Source organism: Anabas testudineus, chromosome 2 (genome assembly GCF_900324465.2).
Source record: "Anabas testudineus chromosome 2, fAnaTes1.2, whole genome shotgun sequence".
In the NCBI taxonomy this organism is placed as follows: Eukaryota; Metazoa; Chordata; class Actinopteri; order Anabantiformes; family Anabantidae; genus Anabas; species Anabas testudineus.
The window spans coordinates 11,148,046-11,161,782 of NC_046611.1; the positions used below are offsets into that span (position 1 = coordinate 11,148,046).

Here is a 13,737-nt window from a genome sequence, read left to right on the forward strand (position 1 = left end):
ATCAGTCTTTGTGCCCTCCTTTTACTCAAAGTGCATGTAAAACACCATTGCAGTTGACATTCACAGGATTATATAACCTTAAGGGCCCTGAAAACATCACAACACTTTCACCGTGACACTGTCTGTTTCGTTTTCTCTCAGGAGAGAGTGTGCCATGTCCATTTGGCCTCGGGTCACATTTAAATGCACAGCCAATCTCTGTATGATTGTGTTTATGGCATGGGTTGTGTGTAAATCCCACAGCTTGATACAAACATCCTGTTCACACACTGCATCACATCCACCTCCAGGGGAAAAATGATTCTTGCATGGTGCTGTATTATTAATTCATGCCCAGCCGCGCAGGTCCAGCAGGAGTCTGTCCGCTCTTTAGTTAGATATGTAGGGCCCTGATGGGCAGCCCTTGAGCCTGTCTCACCCTGACTCCCTAACCCCCGATGCCCCCCTCCCCCCAGCTTCACTGTCCAGGTCCCTACTCATATTAGGAGGCATAACGATGCTGAATTATTCACTGGTGTTTGAATAATTCAAGGTGAAAATGCTCATTGACTTGGGAAGACCATTTGCCAGTCCGCTGTCTTGAGCATCACTGTGGACCTTCCTAATGAGGGAGGGAACCAACATGTGTGTTCTCACATGCTCACTCAAAAATAGCACATGTAATCCATGTGAAAAAGTGTAATTGTTAAATACATAGCATTTATGTACTTTTATAAAGTCAGTTTTACATTGAAAGTTTCAGAACAAGTGATTTTAATACTCTGTTAATACAATAAGGAAACCATCTATTTTACTTTACAACAAAATCATTTATTTTCTCATATATGCACACACCAGTAAAATTCCTACTCAAATATTTAATAATTTATATCAGTTTTAAAGCTGCTATAATTAATATTTGCTTTTTTCAAATTTTAATTTTAATTAAATAAGATTTAATTATATAATATTTTAATTTTAAGTTACAATTTGCAAAAGCTGTCACTCATAGTGACAAATTAATTATCACCAGACTTTACAATCCCCCTGTAACAAACTTAGACAGAATTATCATTTGTCCTGACACATAACTCCAAATAAATGTCTAAAGGTGCAAATACAAAGAACTGTTTGTAATGACGTTAATACTGTGGGTGATAGTCAGTATGTCAGTTTATTAATTATTGCAGCTTTACTAACAAGTCTATGTAACACAGAACTTTACTATGCTCATTTCTTTATTATTAAGGCAGATTACTACTCTGAGCACTGTGCTAACTTTATGGCAAACTGGGTCACAAATGTTCCCCTGACGGCCTTTACACACTTTTTTTATCTGCTTAACTATTTCAACCACTGTCTACCTACAGTGCTGTCTTGTACATTTGGGAAACATTACATTACTCTTTTATTTGATTTTGAAAAAAGAACATTTTAATTATTCAGTTATCTGATTCTATAGTGTAAAGGGAGTTTGAGTATTGTTACCCCATGTCTGAATTGCTAAGACATTAACCCAACACGTTTAGTCATCACTGTAATCATCATCATCATCATCCGGGTCATGACTTTCGTCTGTGTCCTCTGTGACGTAGTCGTCAGGGTTTTCCTGGTTGTCAGCAGACTCGTCATCATCTTCTGTGTTGACCCTCCCTGACAGGACATCCTCTATCCAGTCCTCCAGCTCCTCCGCAGTGGGCAGGTCCTCATCATTGGACATGTCCAACCACACGCTGTCTGCCTGCAACACAGAATACCGAAAAGGTCAAGGTCTGTGAACTTTTCACTTTGGAGTGTTCTGATATTTTCAGCCTTACTTACATCTGTGACGTTGACCACTCCAATCTGAGGTCTAAACAGGTCCAACTTGAAGGTTTTTTCCCAGTAAGTGGTCAGCTGGAGGGGCAACACAAACCAATTTCACTTACTGTCTTCACTCACTTCACTATCAGAGACGTGTTTTACATTTGAGGTGAATCTAGTTTTTGTTCAAATACAGTTGTGTAAAGATATGAATAATCTTGTAATGAGCAGCATTGAGACAGAACCAGAGGGAAGTCATCGGGATCAATCCAGACAATACTGAGCTCTGGGTTATTAGTGTTGTCTCTGGCCACATCCTTCAGGATCTCCAGGAACTCATAGCCATCTGTGGACAGCAGAACAGATAAACCTGAGCTCACGGTCAAGTGCTTAAAGAAAATAAAAAGAGACATAATTGAGAAACCAAAAGGCAAAACAGCTCAGAAGCATAGACCTGGATCTTCCTCTTCAGCAAATGCAACAATATGTATTCCATCCATGTCATCCTCCTAAAATGCAAAAGAGTTTACTGCAAAAACCTAATCTGATTTACAATGCAGCCGCTCTGAATTAGACTGTCGTAGAACCTGGAATTAGTTTTAACAGTCTTGTGAAAATGCATTTATGCAAAATAGTTTAGAGAGCCTCTTCTTGTAAGACCTACTCACCCATGTCTCAAACATGTTCTCAGCCCGCAGCTTCCTCAAAGTTGCCCTAAAGAGGACATTTCATTAAATCACATACTGTTAGCCCACTTTACAGCATTAAAGTAACCCTAAAAGCGTCAACCCGTAAAAGACACAAATTGAATCAACCTTCTGTGTTGGTTGACAAACTCAACAATGTCCATTTCTGACAAAGGTCTGCCAGGCAGGATGACCGGCTCCTCCATGAACGGCTCATAGAAGTTCACCTCGTTCATCTTCAGGGAGAGATGTTTGGCTACCTGAAATACAGACCACCCCAGGGTGTCATAAAGGTTTTATTTAAAAGCAACGTGAAGTTGTTTGTTAAAAAGTATTTAACATTTTGGAAAACATGCTTGTCTGCTTTCTTTATCTTAGAGTAAATTTGATACGATTAAATATTGTGTGAAGCTACACCCAGCACCCAGTCAGCTTAGTTTAGCTTATTTTAGGTTTGTATAATTTAGATCTGATTTTGTATATTAACACTTACAGATTTATCAAATGTAGCAAAGAACTTGATATAAGGTTGAAAACGCTCCGAGGCCTCTTGAAAAGCTTTGTAGTCTAAGTAGGAGAGAGACAAAGAGAGACTGTAACTCAAGAGACAATGTAAGAAACTAAGTTAAAAAGCCAGAAAGACAGAGGAAGAAATGCCTAACGTCTAACTGTAAAAGGTGTTCGTTCACATTCTGGTCACATCACAGCTGAATCTACAGTATGTGATCAGGAAGACAAGCAGTGAAACTCCACTCTCTTCATTTAATTTCCCATCATGATTCAACTGTTTTCACCCTAGTAACAAACACTCCCTTAACACAGTTTTATACGCCTGTAACATGTTCCTGGCTGTGTTCCCAACAAGGTCACCGTCAAGGACCAACCTATCTCTGGACAGAAATAGGTTCTATAATGAAAGATGCCGCTGTCATATCAAACCAGATAGCATCTTCTCTGTCTCACTTTTTCTGTCTTTTTTTTTTCAGAGGAACTATAATTGCAGTTTGACCTATTAGACAGAGAACTAGAAGCTATTTAAAGGCTCCTGTGGGACTGAATGAGAGTACCACAGTCTGGAATCAGGTTTCCTTTTAGCAGCCACTTAGGCTACGTGGTGATTTAGCTCCATTAGAGATAGATTTTCAACCCATCACACTTTCCCTGTTATTCAAGTACAGATACATAAATTTAAACATATCGGGTGGTAGACTAACGTGAATCTTCTCCTTTGAAATAACCAATGAGACGAATGTCTTCCTCCATCCTCTCAAAGGCGCGCAGCTCCATGGCATTATTAATCATTTCCACGGGGTCCTCCAGCACCTAGGGGGCAGTATAATAAAGGTAGTTAATTTTCACTACCACAAATCACTGCAAAATAGCAAGAAATAGTTCAATATGCCATGAAATTGTTATTTATTTTTTTATTTCGGTGAAGAGTTACATGAAAAGCTCAAATGTGTTAGAGTTGGTTTAATCTGTGTAAAAGCGGAGTAGTGTTACCTTCACACACACTTAGAGTGGCAAGAAAGTGAAAAATATCAAACTAATCGATTTAAATATTATGTGTTAAATGTATTTTTGTGAAAATATGACAGATTGTCACTTTAATAAGAAATACATTTAGGATAAAAAGACTCGAAAGCTGGTTTTGCTGGAACTTGCATTTCAAATTAGTACACCATGTCCAACTTTTTAAATGAAGATGCAGCTTCTCGAGCAGAATAGTAAAGTAGCAGAATCAGTTCTCTACTTACATCCAACAGGAACTCCACCAAAGTGTCTGATGAGAGCTCCCCGTCAAATTCAATCACACGATCATCTTTAAAAACATACAAACTGCCCACTTCCTCCAGACCTATGTAAACAGCAGATGCATTGTCTGTAACTTTGAGGCTGAGTTTGACCAAAGTAGGAAAGAAATTATTGTCATACTAGTCAAAATACATGATGGGAAGAAGACTAACAGATCCAGGCTAAAAGTAAAATCAGCATGCACAATAATGTGAAAAGGATTTTGTGATACCCAGTTTTTTGGCTACTTTGGCATCCTTCTGGGAGTCCACCATCCCAAAACCAATGTCTTTGTTCTCCAGGACCTGAGCTGTGAGCTGGTTGTTAACACAGGTAAATGTCAGTCAGAATCTGTTGTTGTTATTGCATTTTTTGTTAACTCTACTGCCTCTACTCTATTCATTTAGCTGGCACTCATATGCTGTGTATTTGAGCTGGCACCCACAGCTGCTGCTGTCTTCGTCAATACATCTTTTCATTACCGGAGTGTTTGTGTGTGTGTGTGTGTGTGTGTGTGTGTGCTGAGAGCCCTCCTGTGGAGCTTTCTTGTTAGAGGAAAGCTGTGTGTCAGGACTGCTTGCCTTTCAGGGTTTACTTCTCGAGGAAGGAAAACAGATTTAGAAATAGCACTGAAGAAATTGAAATGTGGTTTTGTTCTTCTGCTTTTCAAACATGACTGGAATGCAAACCTGATAAATGAAAAGGTAGGTGGGAGGAATTAAAAGTTTGAAAAATATGCATCTCTATATCTAATTCTTATAACTTTTAGATAAGAGGGGAAGGGATACCAGAGTACCTCTACTTATTTCTAGAATAGAGTCATCAAAGAGTTTTGGGAACACGCTATAATTAACAGAATGACCTAAAAACAATCCCAGGACACGTGGGAACCACAGAGAAATGTGATAATGGGATTACAATCACTGCGTTGCCAGTTAAGAGACTGTGCAGGTAAAACACTGGGTTGAATCTGGCTGTAACAGCTGTGAAGCTCATTTTACTTCACCTTAAGCTTAAAGCAGTTTACAAGTCACGGAAACAGGAGAAGAATGATGTGTTCAGTGTCTGGTTTTCCAACCAGAGGGATCACTGACTACTCAGTGACTTGTTATGACAAGTTAGATTCAAATGAGCGTGGTGGCGAGGCTGCAAGGCTAACCTACAGGGATTTGAGCTGTGGCTTATTGAGATATTTTTACGTTAGCACAGACATTGGCCCAGTGTGTCACAATAGATACATCTCCTACAAGACATCTTCTTGGCAGAATTCTGGTGTTGTGTATCTGAAGACGTCATTAGTAATGTCAGTGAAGAATTTGTTTAAGGTATTTCATGTTAGGAACAAAGCTACGGTTCTGCAGCCATACTGGGAGCTCTATGAGGCTGTTTTGAGCTAAATGCTAGCATTAAAGTGCTAATATACAAATAACAAGCATGTTCACCAGCTTAGCTTAGTACAATGTGTGCTAATTAACATAAAACCATTAACTTAAGCCATTACTATTTGGTTGCCAGAGGTCTAGATTACTAAATCATTTTGTTCAGACTGTTTGCCACCAAAATCTTTGTATTAATGTAAACATATTCACATTTACAGCTACAGACTTTGTGTATTTGAGTATTGAAAACAATTTAGAAATGGCTTGTAACATTTAGAAATGAGGTGTTATTATGTGTATTATAAAACTGAGTATTTGTTAATGATAACCTACATGTCTGCCTTTACTCTAATGAAAGATTAAACAGCCAAAGGTTTTAACAGCCTGTCAACCAAAACATTTTTCTTACTAACGGCTGATCTAATCTATGAAGCATTATAGTAGATAAATGACTTAATAAACAAAATTCCAGCTAAAAGTTACAATTGTAAACTCGTTATAAAGTGTGACAAAAGTTCCATTGCATCGACAACACTAACTTTTTAACTCAATAACTCAATCAGTTTAGTAATAAAGAACATCAGTCTGCATATCTTGATGTTCCTTCCTCTCTTTTTTACCTCCAGCACCAGCTCTGTCATCTGGAACCGCTTTTGCAGACCCTTGTTGGCCGGCACAGGTTCATGATAGAACAAGCACAGGAGGTCGTATCTCTTCAGAGCCTTCTTGTAGTTGCGCTCGTTGATGTCCAGCACTCTGTCTTTCCCATCAAAATTGGGAAATTCAAGACCTTCTTCTGCACTGCAAAAGAAAACCAGGCAAAGGCAGAGGACAGATAGTAAAAACAGCCAGATCTGCTGCATCGTTGATCAGTTGTGGAGGTGTTTGCAAGCCAGAAAGAAGTTTGAAGAGAAATTAAAGCACAAAGGCCTAAACCAAGAGCTATCATATACAAGAACTACAATTCTGTCACGGGCGTGATCTCTGTTACCTCCCTAAAAAAGAGGTTTAATATTTTATTCCAGTTTTTTCTCTGTGATTCTCTCTCTGTTTCATATCTCTTTCTCTGCACCAGTCTTCTGTCACCTCTTCTCTCTTCTCACTTAGTGTTAGGTTACTGGCCAAATCTCATGAGGGTTTCTTTCCTCCTCCTTTTCTCTCCCTTACTGAGAAACTCATATTATCAAGCACATTCATGAGGTTGTCATTCATGCCCTTGAATTAGATTCAGAAATGAGAGCAGAGTTGCTTACGGATTACCACCAGGGCAGTGTCATTATCCATATAAAATATGGCTATGCATTGTAAAATGATATGTCATGCTGGGAAACTAATCAAGAATGAACTGACATAGTAAGTGAATGTGAATTTAATGTGAAAAGATTTGAGGTGAAGTGTTCCTTTAATTCTGCTTTGTGCCAGTCGTCTAAATATTACGGTAACCTTGAACTGAATTTCTTTACTGCGCATTACCGTAATGACCGCCTTCAGACAGAAGTAGCAGATCACAGCTCAGCGGCTTTTGTTTCATCTTCAGACAAAGCTAGAGGATCGGGAGAAGATGGAGCGCTTTTGTCTGTGGAGGGTTTTGATTCTGTTGCAAGTTTGTCATTTATGTTTAGTTGGAGCTTCAGGTAATACATATTTAAATATATACGACTAATGAAATGATTTTAAGAGCAACAGTGAGACTTTGCGTCATGTTCTTTCGCTGTTCCTCCTTCTGATAACTTTTGATCTTTGAGTCATTCAACACTTCTCGGACTAGCACGCTAACTAGCCCAAGAGCTAAACCAACTAAGCTGTTAGCTAACTTGTAGGTTTTTGTAAATTGTGGTGAAAAGTTCAATTTCCCTAAGAGTAACAAGAATAAGATGTTATGTATAACGTCACCGCTGTTTAGATTTGCTAGTTTAGATGTTAAATGTATTGAAGCTGGGTGTAGTTCAGCCAAACAGGTCTGCTAAGCGCTAATAGTTAATTAGCACCAACCAATAAGGTTACTGCCCCGACTTCAACATTTATTTATTCAAACGAGAAATAATTTCCATTAGCTCCGTTATTCACCATAGTCTATATTCTACGCTGCAATGACTCAATGTTTTCTTATGCTGTGTGAAATAGATTGAACCTTTTTGAAGTTAGTAAAAAGGTAGGTCACCTGTTGCAGAGGACCTCTAACTAGGGATATGAATCAGTATAGACCCCTACTTAGATGAGATGAGTTGGTTCATCGCGATAAAACCCTCAATTTGACTTTTTCTTTCTGTGTGGTTGCAGGCAAACAGTGGAACAAAATTAGGGAAAGGATTTCTGATAGTGTTGCAGCATACGAGCCATGTAACCCTGTCAACTGTAGCTGCCACCTGAGGTAGGTGTGATAGCATTGTCTTTTTTTTTTCTACATATTTCAGCCCTGCTTTTCAACCCTGCTCAGCTGCGTTGCAAACCTTTGAGACTTGCCATGTTTAATGTAATGAGATTCATTTCCTAACATAATTGTTTCATCACGTGCAAGTTTACATTTTACACATTAAATAAGTATTATGCACTTCTTTTTATTTCTGTCTTAGTGTCTTACAACAGGACTTGGGGCCTTTTAAAGCAGGAATCAATGAAGATGGCATGGCTGCTACAGTTCAAAGAGGGGTGGGCACCCACTACCAGATCATTGGAAACAAGCTGTATAGAGAACACAACTGTATGTTCCCTGCTAGGTAAGGAGAGACGTTTGGTCTGATGGAAGAGAGAGAGAGAGTTTATTCTCAGTGTCTGTTTGGCTAGCTGTGCAGCTGCACTGCCTGAATTAATGTCCTGTTTTCAGATGCAGCGGAGTGGAGCATTTCATTCTGGAGGTGATTGACAGGTTACCTGACCTGGAGATGGTGGTAAATGTCCGGGATTACCCTCAAGTCCCCAACTGGGTGCAGCCAGTCCTGCCTGTCTTCTCTTTCAGTAAGGTCAGATTATAGACGACATTTTTCTACACACTAAAAGTACTCACAAATGTTTATAAAGTTAACTAACTATGCATCTAATATGAGTAGACATCAGAGTACCAGGACATCATGTACCCTGCTTGGACATTTTGGGAGGGTGGACCAGCTGTGTGGCCCATCTACCCCACTGGACTGGGAAGATGGGATCTAATGAGGGAAGACCTTAAAAAGTAAGTTTTGACTCTTTTTAGAGAGAAACATACAGAAACTATATATGACCACATCAGTGTTCTTATTCTTATAATATGCTCTGCTAGGTCTGCAACAAATTGGCCATGGAAGATGAAAGAGTCCAGAGGATTCTTCCGAGGCTCCAGGTCAGCCTGATCTCTCCTGTGAAATTATTATGTTATGTAATTATGTGACATTGTTCTATTCAAGATGAGATGTTGAGACAAAGACTTCAAGATTCAAGATAAAAAAAACTTTATTAATCCCAGAGGGAAATTGTTTTGCCTCATTACCATTGTTCTCAAAACAGACAGAAAGAAAAGGAACCACAACCAGGAAAGATCCAACACCAACATAAATACACAAACAGAAATACACAATAACATCAATACTGAAAAACTCAATATATATACAGAATACGCAAATGGATAAATGAAATTGGGTCAATATATTCACAGCAAGTTTATGACAGTATCACTTCCCCCACCCCTTACAGAGGGGGGAGGAATTGTACAGATTGATTGCCACAGATAGAAAGGATCTCCTGTGGCGCTCTGTGGAACATTTAATGTTAATAAATCTTTGGCTGAACGTGCTCCTCTGTCCAACCAACACACTGTGCAGTGGGTGGGAGGGGTTGTCCAAGATTGAGAGGAGTTTGGACAGCATCCTCCTTTCAGCCACAACATGTAGAGAGTCCAGCTCCACCCCCAGAACAGAGCCAGCCCTCCTAATCAGTTTGTTTAGTCTGCTCTATCACTTTCATCTCCCAGCTTTCCTCCTACAGACTTCATTTATTTTCTTCTCTACAGTCGCATTGCTTCCTAATGACCTTTCCTCATCCTCTTCTGGTTTTTATCGACAGAACCAGTTCAGAGCGCGACCCACTTATCCTCCTATCCAGAGAAGCTCCAGAGTTGGTGGATGCAGAGTACACAAAGAACCAGGCTTGGAAGTCTGAGAAGGTTGGTGATTGTAGAACCACACCACGGTCAAATATTGCTCTTACTTTTTGCAGATGTCTGACAAACTAAATATTAGCTTAAAGCCCAAATGTCTACTCCGCACTTTCTTTGAATACACAAAAAGAAACTTACACAAATCCACATGGTCCACAGAGATTTGTCTTTTTCCCCTCAGGATACACTTGGAAGACCACCAGCCAAAGAAATCCCGCTGGTTGATCACTGCAAATACAAGTAAGCTGGACTCCTCACTACATAAATGATCAAAGCAGACAAATTAAGAATGCCTGTAGTACATTGAGGTTTAAGGTGACATCTTGTCAGGCAGGAGCAGCTTAGCAGGTTGCTTCATAGGGAAATTTAACCCCAATTGTCATTTTTGCTAATCAAGTTATTTTGTGACATATATGATTAGTGCAAGTCTGATTTGTGGGACGTTATTGTCACACATCAGTACTTTGGTGTGTACCACATTAATTGAATTTAATATGAGACATATCAAATATAAGATAAATACGTGAATTTTGAGAAATACCATCTCACAGAACTTCTTCCTCTCCATCTCCTCCAGGTATTTGTTCAACTTCCGTGGCGTGGCAGCAAGCTTTCGCTTCAAACATCTCTTCCTGTGTGGTTCCCTGGTGTTTCATGTGGGAGATGAATGGCAGGAGTTTTTTTACCCTCAGCTTAAGCCCTGGGTCCACTACATCCCAGTCAAGCAGGATCTCTCTGACGTCAGGTACCTCCACTAGTATCAGACACTTGGTTGTTGCACTCTTGATGTAAATGTTAAAGGCTTCCTTGATTTTTCTGTTTTTCATAAGAATTACTTCCTGAATGGGTGTTCAGAGGGGAGCTTTAAATTAGGAGCTTTAAATTGTAAATAAAATAACAAAACAATTTGAAAGTTAAAATTTACCCACATTCACACTGTAAAACCTGCTTTAAATTTTTAATTTTATTTTTTTTTTTTGATTCAATAAAAGACTTTTAAAAAAAGAATTTTTATAACAGATCATGTGAGTACGCTCTCAGCATCACCCACCTGTGAAGGCACAGGTGGGTGAAACCTGAGATGTTGCATGTTAGAATTCACACATAGGTGTCTATAAATTAAATTCACAGTGCAGGTCAGTACTTGAATGGCTTAAAGCGATTCTGAATTTCCTTTGTATGTACAGTAACCGTTAACGTTCCTTTGACGTGTTCTGTATCCTCAGGGAACTTCTACAGTTTGTCAAAGAGAACGACGCCATCGCACAGGAGATCGCCACAAGGTAGTGGATCGTGTTTTATGACTGAATTTTGATGGAAGCTCACTGGATAACTATGTTTTGCTCTGTTCTTGCCCCTGCTGTGTATTCACATAACATCTTTTTTCTCTCCCTCCCTGCAGAGGGAAGGAATTCATTCTCAATCACCTGCGAATACAAGATGTTTCCTGCTACTGGGAGAGACTTCTGACTGAGTTCAGCAAACTTCTCACCTACAAACCCAAAAGAAGGAACAACTACAACCAGATTGTCCACAGACCCAGCAAGACGGAGCTATAACACAGCCACACTGCGGGACCAGGGCAGCTGTAGTGGAGGGAAACTCTAGATGATGAATGTAATCACTGCACAACAACACATGATTTCTTCACAAGCAATGTTATGTGTTGTAAGCATTCCAGTTTTGTCATAAACACACCTCAGATTTTTAGGTAATGGAGTCCAAAGTTTAAACCAGATAGTTTTCAGTATAGCTTCTTAGGGTCCAGGGCTTTGGTCTAATGTGGAGCCTGGTTGGACCAGGTCTTACTTACTGGAGTAACAGTTACAGCACTCAAAACTTAGTTTTATATTGTTGTAGGTGTAGTTTACCATGTTGACTTTAGATGTTGCCACTAGGGGGCTTGAATGCCAAAACTTTATTGATCACTTTCTGGTTCAATGTGTGGATTTGCTTTGAAAAAGAACTGAGCTCGCCATTGAACTTGACCTCATTTTCTCATTTGCCTCTACACTCACCAGCAAAGGTGAGTGTGTTTCTCATTAAAGGGCCACCCCACAGATTTTACACGGGTTGGTTTACGTCCCATGATGAGTATTTCTCAGCTTGTATTGACAGTTTATTTCTGGAGCTGGGTGAAAGACAAAAAGTTTCACAAAGCATGTGTATTAACTGGGAGTGTGCGATTTGAAAGATCTGCCAGTGAATAATACTATGAAGTTGGAATGTGGGAAATGTAGGATTAATTGTTGTAGGAGCTGGATCCATCCTGGGCCCTGTTCTTTGTATGTCTTTAAAAATATCCAAGATGGAGTGCTGGATGTTCTAGTCCTGAATAAGGTTGTCTGTTTTGGCCAGTTCTTCATTAGGCTTCATTCTCTGAGCCACAGGTGGATAAATTACTTTTAAGTGACATTTTCCCACAAGTATATTATATACACTATATTTCACATACACATACATAGCTTATATATTTATATAAACTGTATTTTGCAGCTGACAAAGGTTTGGTTTGTTGTAGTTTAATAATATTGAGTTATTCTTTTATAAAATCATGTCTTGTTATCATTTGCTCAGTTTCAGTGGGTCACACAGAGAGAACAAAGCATCCCTAGTTGGATACGGTTTCAACATGACTTTGGAAGAACGAACAGATCTGGGGTGACTTCAAATTGTCTGGAATATTATTCTGCCCCTTACCTGATAATCCACGTATAAAGAACAGGGCCTCGGGGGCTAAAAGTCAGGATGTTTCCCTGCTGCTTCAATTTAGAACATTTTTATTTGTTGTTTGTAACTAAATTAGTGGAATATACTATTAAACATGCAATGTAAAGACCTACATAATTTACATTGTCTTGTAACATTAATATTATCTAGAGTTGGCGTCAGGAAAGCTTTAATGTTCTGATTGTATTCAGACTTCATCCTAGTCATCCGTAGTGTCTACAAGGACTAAGTGGAAGATAATCTGTGCCTTGCTCATTAGAAAAGCCGTCTCCTGAACTTTTGCCCTGTTTTCACACACCATAAAACCTAGAGACAACATAACACTCACCTCTGGATCACGTAAAACTCTTAGTTTTAAATACTTGAATAAATGTTGACTCTCAGTAGCTGCTCAAATAGACTGTACCAATAATAATACTAGTTTAAATACCATGCTGTTATATATTTAATGTAGTCTTGTATTGTACTTGTAAGGAGTTCCTAGAAGCTAAAAGGTCCCTTGTTGAACATATAATAATATGGACAATCTTCTCCCCAGGATACTCAACCTGTTCAAATATGTAAAAGAAGATGTTGTTATTTTAAGTACTCTACTGTTCATGAGTTGAACACAAAGCTCATAAGTCATAAGTTTTGTTATACTGCTCTCTACTGGACGGTTGCATAAACTTCAGCACTCCGTTACCAAGTTTTACTACATACCTCTGTATAATTTACTTGTAAACAACACAGTCTGTGACTGTGTTTTATGGGTTCCAACATAGTAACGGTAAAAGAATGAAGAACAATAAATGATTCCTCACAAAGTGCCAACAGTCAGCAATAATGTCATGCCATTTGTTTAAGATGTGTGCAGTTCCCAAAAACGAATGTAAATTGATTTTGCATTTTGAAAATAAGAAGTATTGACAGATTTTGCAGAATTAAATGCGGATAATGTTGAATATGTTGTAGTATTCATATATATGCAATTTGGGCTTACAATGTTATGTTGAATCAGAATAATGGCAATTTATTAGGATGCTCTTGTTACCAAAAGATCTGTGATCATGTGACATTCAGATTGCTGTTACAGCTTGTGCAGCATTTTAGTTTTTATGACAATAAATGATTAGGTTTTTACAAAGCCCCCAGAGCTGAGTTTTTCTTCTTCTACATCTTTTTTAATTTCTCTCCTACCTGCAATAAATACCAGTTACCAGGCTGCATGTAAAGAAGTAGCCAAATGCTGCAGTAG

General features: G+C 38.9%; 2 protein-coding genes across 3 annotated transcripts; one reads left to right on the forward strand and one right to left on the reverse strand.

Annotated features, from left to right (window-relative positions):
- Nucleotides 1–969: 969 nt before the first annotated feature.
- Nucleotides 970–6,504, reverse strand: LOC113164208 (calsequestrin-2-like). The gene is made up of 11 exons (XM_026363386.1): nt 6,262–6,504; nt 4,495–4,579; nt 4,226–4,326; nt 3,683–3,791; nt 2,962–3,035; nt 2,598–2,728; nt 2,451–2,496; nt 2,237–2,291; nt 2,028–2,128; nt 1,801–1,875; nt 970–1,720 (listed from the first exon to the last, which is right to left on the reverse strand). The coding sequence occupies exons 1-11, from the start codon at nt 6,502–6,504 to the stop codon at nt 1,505–1,507; spliced, it is 1,236 nt and encodes a 411-aa protein (XP_026219171.1). The 3' UTR covers nt 970–1,504.
- A 681-nt stretch (nt 6,505–7,185) lies between these two features.
- poglut1 (protein O-glucosyltransferase 1) lies at nt 7,186–13,620 on the forward strand. Of its 2 annotated transcripts, XR_003299044.1 has the most exons (12): nt 7,186–7,275; nt 7,922–8,012; nt 8,215–8,358; nt 8,466–8,601; nt 8,689–8,810; nt 8,898–8,957; nt 9,677–9,776; nt 9,952–10,010; nt 10,348–10,515; nt 10,997–11,053; nt 11,173–11,387; nt 12,348–13,620. XR_003299044.1 is itself a non-coding variant. In XM_026364425.1 (11 exons), the coding sequence occupies exons 1-11, from the start codon at nt 7,203–7,205 to the stop codon at nt 11,327–11,329; spliced, it is 1,167 nt and encodes a 388-aa protein (XP_026220210.1). In that variant the 5' UTR covers nt 7,186–7,202; the 3' UTR covers nt 11,330–13,620. The 2 variants fall into 2 exon arrangements, 1 of the variants encoding a protein (XP_026220210.1); XM_026364425.1 differs by having other exon boundaries at nt 11,173–13,620.
- The last annotated feature ends 117 nt before the right edge of the window (nt 13,621–13,737 follow it).